The 8,771-nt window shown below is 59.2% G+C and overlaps 2 protein-coding genes across 2 annotated transcripts; both read left to right on the top strand.

Annotated features, from left to right (window-relative positions):
* The first annotated feature begins 28 nt into the window (after positions 1-28).
* On the top strand, positions 29-5,003 carry LOC113962781 (DNA-directed RNA polymerase III subunit RPC3-like). Its single transcript, XM_027673549.1, has 12 exons — positions 29-339; positions 428-516; positions 1,268-1,372; positions 1,450-1,542; positions 1,624-1,704; positions 2,768-2,819; positions 2,919-2,979; positions 3,069-3,219; positions 3,410-3,511; positions 4,085-4,134; positions 4,228-4,377; positions 4,503-5,003. Exons 1-12 carry the CDS (start codon positions 60-62, stop codon positions 4,582-4,584), a joined length of 1,296 nt encoding a protein of 431 aa, XP_027529350.1. The 5' UTR covers positions 29-59; the 3' UTR covers positions 4,585-5,003.
* A 506-nt stretch (positions 5,004-5,509) lies between these two features.
* On the top strand, positions 5,510-8,014 carry LOC113962782 (beta-1,4-galactosyltransferase 3-like; the record flags this gene model as incomplete). The annotated part of the gene is made up of 3 exons (XM_027673550.1): positions 5,510-5,556; positions 6,041-6,422; positions 7,766-8,014. Coding segments are annotated over exons 2-3 (505 nt in total), but the record flags the coding sequence as incomplete, so codon positions are not given.
* Positions 8,015-8,771: the final 757 nt, after the last annotated feature.

Genomic DNA, 8,771 nt, shown 5'->3' with positions numbered 1-8,771 from the left:
ACCATGGAGGGTGGGAAGCACCTCCTTGGAAAACTAGGGATCTGGGATCAGCTTTGGGAATGTGGTCCCAGAGGGTCTGTGGGGTGTTGACGGCCGTCGTGGTGACTGTGGCGTCAGGAATATCCCAGATCCACCCACTCCTCTCCCTCCCAGATGGGAAAACCATGGATTACGCCGAGGTGTCCGGCACGTTCGTGCGCCTGGCAGACACCCACTTCATCCGGAGGTGCCCGATGGTCCCGGAAAACCCCCGGAATGCCACGGAGCCGCCGCCCCCCGCGCCCGCCCTGGCCATCGCCGAGAGGGACATGTACGTCGTGCCGCGGCTCAGCCTCACCGGTGAGGGAATTCCCGGGATTTCGGGAGCCTCGGGAAGCGCTCGGCCGCATGATTCCGGGTGGGAGATGCCAGTTTTTTGGCTCGGCAGGGAAAGGGAAGAGGAGACGCTCGTGCGACGAGGAAGAGGACGGACAACGCAAGGCCAAGAGGCAGAAGCAGGAGGGAGGAAGCTCGGAGGTACCGGGAATTCCGGGGCTGGGAAGGGTGGGATGGGCATATTCATTCCTGAACTGGAGAAACCAGAGGGGTTTGTGAGCCCTTTCCCTCATTTTTTGTGGTTCCTTTTCCTTGTTTTTCTGCTGCCTCATCCTCATCTTTTGTGGCTCCTCTTCCTCACTTTCCTTGTCTCCTCTTCCTCACTTTTCTTGTCTCCTCTTCCTCAGTTTCCTTGTCTCCTCTTCCTCACTTTTCTTGTCTCCTCTTCCTCAATTTTGTGGCCCCTTTTTCTCATTTTTTTGGCTCCTTTCCTTAAGACTTTTTCTGCCCCTTTTCCCTCAGTTTTGTGGCTCCTTTTTCTCTTTTTTGGGCTCGTCTTTCACATTTTTTGTGGCTTCTTTTCCTGATTTTTTATGACTCCTCTTCCACATTTTTTCATCCCTCTTTTCCCTCAGTTTTGCGGCCCCTTTTCCTCACTTATGGTTGCTCCTTTTTCCTGCCTCATTTCCCTCATTTTCCCATCTCTTTTCCCTTATTTTTATGTTCCATTTCCCTCAGCTTTCTGCCTCTTTCCCTCACTTTTTACCGCTCCTTTTTCATGCCTCGTTCCCTCATTTTCCCTCCTCTTCTCCATTATTTCTGTCTCATTTCCCAGCACTTTCTGCCTCCTTTTCCTCATTTTTTCCCCGCCTCCTTCCCACCAGCTCCATGGCTCCTTTCCCTCAGTTTTCCCACCTCTTTTCCCTCATTTTTTGTCCCTTTTCCCCCTCAGCCCCCACCGGACGACGGCATTTACTGGCAGGTGAACCTGGAGCGTTTCCACCAGCACTTCCGTGACCAGGCTCTGGTCAGCGCCGTGGGCAGCCGCATGGACCAGGTCTGGCTTTCCCACCCCCATTCCCACTCTGGAATCTGGCTTTTCCCTGCCCTGAATCCCGTTTTTCCCCCGTGCAGACCAGCAGCGAGGTGGTGCGGACGATGCTTCGCATGAGCGAGGTGACCACGGCCTCGGGCGCGTCCCACACCCAGCCCCTCTCCTCCAACGAGGTGGGTCCTTGGGAGCCCCTGGAATGCTGGGAATCCCTTGGAATGCCTTTGATATTCCCTGCTTTTTTTCCCCCCATGTAGATATTCCGGGCTCTTCCTGCTGGGTACAACATTGGGAAGCAGGTGCTGGACCAGTACCTGGCGCTCCTGGCTGATGATCCGGTGGGTGCTCCTGGGTTCTCCAGGGCTTTTCCAGCCTCTGGAATTCCATGCTTCCATGGAATTTGCTCTGTCTGTCCGAGGGGAAAGCAGGATTTACTGAGAGTTAACGGTTTTTAACAGATACTGACCAATTTTGAAGTTTTTGTACAGATATTGGAGTTATTTAGATATTAAAGTTACTTAAAAGATATCGGAGATATTTAACAAATACTGAAGACATTGAAGTGATATCAAAGATATTGAACAGATATTGAGGTTATTTATCAGATATTGAAAATATTTAAAAGATACTGGAGATATTTAACAGATACTGAAGTTATTTAACAAATACTGAAAGCATTGAACAGATATAAAAGTTATTAAAGGGATATTGAGGTTATTTACCAGATATTAAAGTTACTTAAAAGATATTGAAGATATTTAGGAGATACTGAAGATATTTAACAGATACTGAAGTTATTTAACAAATGCTGAAACCATTGAACAGATATCAAAGATATTGAACAGATATTGAAATTATTTAACAGATATTAAAGTTACTTAAAAGATATTGGAGGTATTTAACAGATACTGAAGTTATTTAACAAATGCTGAGACATTGAAGTGGTATCAAAGGTATTGAACAGATATTGAGGTTATTTATCAGATATTAAAGTTATTTAAAAGATATTGGAGATATTTAACAGATATTGAAGTTATTTACAAATCCTGAAGGCAATGAACAGATATTGAGATTATTTATCATATATTAAAGTTACTTGAATGATACTAGGGATATTTAACAAATACTGAAGTTATTTAACAAATCCTGAAGGCATTGAACAGATATCAAAGATATTTAATACCCAAAGGTATTTAATAGTCACTGAAGATATTTATAAGATATTAAAGGGATTTAAAAGCCTTTGAAAGTGTCACTATTTGTTGAAGTCATAGATTTTTTTTTCTTTTCCCAAACTCTCCATTTTTTTTCTTCCCACTCCAGATTTTAAGGAAAACAACCCAACCATGTTTTCCTTCTTTGGGGATGTCCTGACCTCTCCCCTGTTGTCTCTCCCTGCAGCTGGAATTTGTGGGGAAGTCTGGGGACAGTGGTGGGGGCACCTACACCGTCAGTATCCTTTGGAGAAGGGGAACACACTTGGTGTTCCAGGCCTGAAGCTCTGGAATTTTCCAAGCTATGGAATTTTCTCCTTGACCTCACCCCCCTGCAGACCTGCACAAGGCCCTGGCATCTCTGGCCACGGCCACGCTGGAGTCCATCGTGGAGGAGAGGTGACAAGGGGATCTGGGATACTTCCAGGCTCTTCCAGAGCCCCTTCCAGAGTCCCACATTCCCTCCTCATCCCGCTCTTCCCGCGCAGGTTCGGCTCCCGCTGCGCCCGGATCTTCCGCCTGCTCCTGCGCAAGAAGCACCTGGAGCAGAAGCAGGTGGAGGATTTTGCCATGATCCCGGCCAAGGAGGCCAAGGACATGCTCTACAGGATGCTCTCCGAGAACCTGGTGTCCCTGCAGGTGAGGGAATCCGGGATCCGGGAGATTCCCCCGGGTGGAATTGCTTGTCCAGGGGTTTCCAGGCACTTCCAGGTGATCCTGCCTGGGAGCTGGCACCAGGGACATCTCTGGGGAGGGGGGGATCCCACCAGGGACAGCTCTGGGGAGGGAGACCCCCTTAGCTTGGTCCCTGCCCCTCTCCTTCCCACAGGAGATTCCCAAGACTCCGGACCACGCTCCATCCCGCACCTTCTACCTGTACACGGTGAACGTGGCGGCTGCTGCCCGGATGCTGCTGCACCGCTGCTACAAGGTGAGTGCCCAGCACCTGAACATCGGCCATTCCAGCCTATCCAAGCGGGAATTCCCAGGGAATCCAGGTGGCACAGCCCCCTCCTTCCCAGTGCCACCATCCCTGTGTCCCTTCATGGGGTTCCCTGGTGTCCCCCAACTCACCTGGGCTGGGGGTCTCACCTGGCTCTGTATCCTCAGAGCTCCTGCTCCAGTATCCAAGTGTCCAGGTGTCCCAGTCCCCTCCTTCCCAGTGCCACCATCCCCATGTCCCCTCATTGGGTTTTTGTGAGTGTGGGGTCCCTTGGTGTCCCCCAACACCCCTGGGCTGGGGGGCTCACCTGACTCTGTATCCCCAGAGCTCCTGCTCCAATATCCAGGTTTCCAGGTGTCCCAAAGGTGGCAGTGCCACCATCCCCGTGTCCCCTCATGGGGTCCCTTGGTGTCTGCCAACACCCCTGGGTTGGGGGGCTCACCTGGCTCTGTATCCCCAGAGCTCCTGCTCCAATATCCAGGTGTCCAGGTGTCCCAGAGGTGGCAGTGCCCCCATCCCTGTGTCCCCCCAGTGCCCCCCAACACCCCCGTTTGCCCCCAGAGCGCCGCCAACCTGATGGAGCGCCGGCAGCACGAGACGCGGGAGAACAAGTGAGCGCCGCGCCGGGAGCGGGGGCTGAGAGACCAAAGGGGGGGGGTCTGGAGCCACCAGCGCCTCGTCCCCGTGTCCCTGTCCCCCGGCAGGAGGCTCCTGGAGAAGTCCCAGCGGGTGGAAGCCATCCTGGCCTCCATGCAGGCCACGGGCGCCGAGGAGGAGCAGCTGAGGGAGGTGGAGGAGATGCTGACGGGGCCCGAGAGGCAGCAGCTGGAGAACCTCAAACGCAACGTCAACAAGTGAGGGGACAGGAAGGGGATGGGGAGGGGATGGGGAGGGGACAGGGATGGGGATGGGGACAGGGAGGGGGCCAGGACAGGGGTCAGGGACCCCCCAGTGGCTGCCCACTGCTGTCTGTCCCCAGGATCGACGCCAGCGAGAACCAGGTGGACGAGACCATCTTTGTGCTGGAGTCGTTCATCGAGAGCACCGTGAAGAGACCCTGAGGGAACGGGGCAGGGACAGGGATGGGGACAGGGACAGGAGTGGGGAAAGGGTCAGGAGTGGGGACAGGGACAGGAGTGGGGACAGGGACTGGCCGCCTCCACCTGTGGTGCTTGTGCTGCTGCGGGGAATAAAGCAACAGTTGCTGATGGCACCTGAGTGTCAACGGGGGACAGGGACACAGAGGACATGGGGACAGCTGTCACCCCTCAGTTTGGCTGTTCATGGATCCCCCCTCAGTTTGGGTGTTTAATGATCACCCCTCAATTTGGGTGTTCATTGATCACTCCTCAATTTGGGTGTTTATCCCCCCTTAATTTGGGAGACCCCCTGGCAGGACCAAGGGACCCCCCTGTCCAATCCCCACACCCCCCCAAAGCTGTAATTTATGGCAGTGCCATTAATTAAAGATATTTATGGAGCGGTGGGTGCGATGTGGGGGGAAGGGGGATGCTCGGGGGGGGTCTTTTGGGGACCCCCGGGATGGGACACCCGTGTTTGAGGGGGATATTTTGGGGGCACGTGACCTCCGGGACGGGACACACGTGACTGGGGGACACACGTGCGCTCGCCCCGCCCACCACGCTCCGCTTCTGGTCTTGCGCCCAATCACAGCGCGCTCCCTTCGTGACGTATAACAAGGGGCGGGGCAGCCCCGGGGAGGGGGCGGGGCGCGCGCGGTTGCCGGGGCAACGGCGCTTGCTGTGGCCACGGCCCTGTGGGGTTGTGGCCATCCCAGAACCGGCCCCTCATCACCTCCAGAGGCTCTCCCGGGTCCTACCGGGACCCCGCGCCCCGCTCGGGGGTCACCGGCGCTTCCCGCGGCCCCCCCGGCGTCCACCCCCGGGCCCGCTGTTGTCCCTCACCCGGTGCGGCCCGGCCCTGACCCCGCCGCGCGGCCGCCTTGTGACGTCATCACACCGCGCCCTCCGCTCCAAGATGGCGGCGGCCGGGAGGGGCTGAGCCGGGCCCAGGCACGGAACGGGAGCGGGGCTCGGACTGGGAGCGGGATCGGGGCTCGGACTGGGAGCGGGATTGGGAACGGGACAAGGGTGGGGCCGGAACTGGGACTTGGAGCTGAACAGGGGCTGGGCCGGGACCACGACGGGACTGGGGGGGGCTGAGCCGGGGCCGGGCAGGTGCCGGGGCTGGGAGGGACAGGGGGTGGACAGGTACCGTTACCGGGGGGTGCGCAGGTGCCGTTACTGGGAGTACCGGTGCTGTCTGAACTGGTACCGGTCCCGGTGGTCCCGGCGGTGTCTGAGCCGGTACCGGGGCCAGGCAGACACCGGTCCCGGTGGTCCTGGTAGTGGGCAGGTCGCGGTACCGATGGTGTCTGAGCCGGTCCAGGGGTGTTCCGGTGATCCCGGTGGTCCCGGCGGTGTCTGTGCCGCTCCCGGCCGTCTCTGCCCGTCTCCCTCCCCTCCCTCACCGCCCCTCTCCGCTGCCCTCCCGCAGCCCCGCCATGCCTCCGCCGTGCCCGGCGCTGCCCCGCGCTGCCCCCGCGATGCCTCCCGCTGCCCGCGCGTCCCGGCCCGGCGCCGCCGCCGCGTCCCGGTGAGGTTTATCCCCCCCGGTGAGGCGATGCTGCGGCGGCTGCTGGAGCGGCCGTGCTCGCTGGCGCTGCTGGTCGGCTGCCAGTTCGCCTTCGTCGCCTACTTCTCGCTCGGCGGGTTTCGCAACCTCACGGCGCTTTTCGGCCGCGGGGCCGGGCCCAGCTTCGACTATTCCCGCACCCGCGACGTCTACGAGAACCTGAGCCGGCTCCTGCCCCCCCGGCCCCCGCCGCCAGACCCCGCCAGACCCCTCCCGTACTGCCCCGAGAGATCGCCCTTCCTCGGTGAGGGGGGAACGGGGGGATTAGGGAGGGGGAATGAGGGGGAAATGGGAGGGAAAGTGGGGTTTGGGGGGGGGAATGAGGATTTGGGGGGCTGGGGAGGGGAAAACAAGGGGTTTGGGGGATCCCCGAGGGGAGAAATGAGGAGTTTGGAGGGAAAACGGGGGGTTTTTGGGGGTAAATGGGGGGTTTGGGGGATCCCCGAGGGGAGAAATGGGGGGGTTGGGACGGAGGGGACACAGCCTGGGGGTCCCCAGTTTGGGATTGGGGGGAGGACACACCCCCAGGACCCCCCAGTTTAGGACTGGGGGGGGGTAAATCCCAGGGCTCTCCTGATTTGGGAGTGGGGAGGGTCACACCCCAAGAACCCCCAATTTGGGGATTCCTGAGGGTCCCTCTCGATTTGGGGTGAGGTGAGGACAAACCTCTGGGGCCTTCCACTTTGAGATGGGGGGGGACACACTCCCAAAACCCCTCTGCTTTGGGATGGGGCAGGGGACACACCCCCAGGACCCCCCAGTTTGGGATTGGGGCAGGAACACACTCCCAGGACCCCCCAGTTTGGGATTGGGGGGGGACACACCCCCAGGACCCCCTGGTTTGGGACTGGAGGGGACAAATCCTGGGCCCCTCCACTTTGAGATGGGGAGGAGACACTCCCAAAACCCCCCTGGTTTAGGATTGGTTGAGGGACACACCCCCAGGACCCTCTGATTTGGGACTAGGGGGGGACACACCCCCAGGACCCCCCAGTTTGGAATTGGGGCAGGAACACACTCCCAGGACCCCCCAGTTTGGGACTGGGGGGGACAAATCATGGGCCCCTCCACTTTGAGATGGGGAGGGACACACTCCCAAAACCCCCCTGGTTTGGGACAGAGGGGACAAATCCCGGGGCTCCCCTGATTTGGGGTTGGGGGGGGACACACCTGGGGGGACAAGCTCCTGGGAGTCCCCCTCGATTTCGGGTACCCCTGGGCCCCTCCACTTTGAGATGGGGGGGAAGACACTCCCAAAACCCCCCTGGTTTGGGATTGGGTGAGGGACACACCCCCAGGACCCCCTGATTTGGGATTGGGGGGAGACACACCCTCAAGACCCCCTGATTTGGGACTAGGGGGGGACACACCCCCAGGACCCCCCAGTTTGGGACTGGGGGGGACAAATCCACTTTGAGATGGGGAGGGACACATTCCCAAAACCCCCCTGGTTTAGGATTTTGGGGACACCCACCTCCCCTGGCCCCCCTGCTTTGAGACTGGGGGGGGCGGGCAACCCCAATTCGGGGTCCTTTATCCCCCCCAGCCCCACGTACCCCCCTTTACTCCCCTCTTCCCCCCCTGCAGTGGGTCCCCTGACTGTGACCTTCGCCCGGGTGCCGTCCCTGGAGCTCATCAGGGCCAAGAACCCGGGGGTGGGGCCGGGGGGTCGGTACCGACCCCCCCTGTGCGAGGCCCGGTCCCGCACGGCCGTCATCGTCCCCCACCGCAACCGGGAGAGCCACCTGGGCCACCTCCTCTACTACCTGCACCCCTTCCTGCAGCGCCAGCAGCTCCACTACGGCATCTACGTCGTGCACCAGGTCCGGGGGGGGGGTTTTTGGGGGGGTCTTGGGCGTCCCAGACCCTTTTTCCAGACCCCTGTGGGATGGGAGTTGTGCGTGCGACAGGGTGGAGATGCTGAATGTGGGGGTGAAGGGGGGATGAAGAGGGGTTTGGGAGGCCCCAGAGGGGCTTGGGGCAGTTTGGAGGGTCCCCACGGAGGGTTTTGGGGGTCCCCAGAGGGGCCTGAGGATGTTTGGGGGCTCCTGGGGTCCCAGACCCTTTTTCCAGACCCTTTTTTCAGATGCCTGCGGGATGGGAGTTGTGTGTGATGAAACAGAGATGCTGAATGTGGGGGTAAAGAGGGGATGAAGAGGGGTTTGGGAGGCCTCAGATGGGGGTGAAGAGGGAGTTCAGGGGGGTTTAGGGGTCCCCAGAGGGATTTGGGGGGTCCCAGGGGTCCCAGACCCTTTTTCCAGAGCTCTGCGGGATGGGAGTTGCGTGTGTGATGGAGTGGAGATGCTGAATGTGGGGGTGAAGAGGTCCCCAGAGGGGCTTGGGGCAGTTTGGAGGGTCCCCACAGAGGGTTTTGGGGGTCCCCAGAGGGGCCTGGGGATGTTTGGGGAGTCCTGGGGGTCCCAGACCCTCTTTCCAGGCCCCCCCTGGGCCGGGAGTTGTGGGGGGAGATGCCCGATGTGGGGGTGAAGGGGGAGCTCAGGGGAGCTTAGGGGTCCCCAGAGGGGCTTGGAGAGGTTTGGAGAATTCCCAGGGGGAGCTCTGGGGGGTCTCCAGAGGGGCTTAGGGAGGTTTG

This window comes from Neopelma chrysocephalum, unplaced genomic scaffold, assembly GCF_003984885.1.
Source record: "Neopelma chrysocephalum unplaced genomic scaffold, ASM398488v2 Primary Assembly neopelma1_185079, whole genome shotgun sequence".
In the NCBI taxonomy this organism is placed as follows: Eukaryota; Metazoa; Chordata; class Aves; order Passeriformes; family Pipridae; genus Neopelma; species Neopelma chrysocephalum.
The sequence above is the reverse complement of the archived record's forward strand: the minus strand, read 5'-3'. Positions and strand labels throughout refer to the sequence as shown.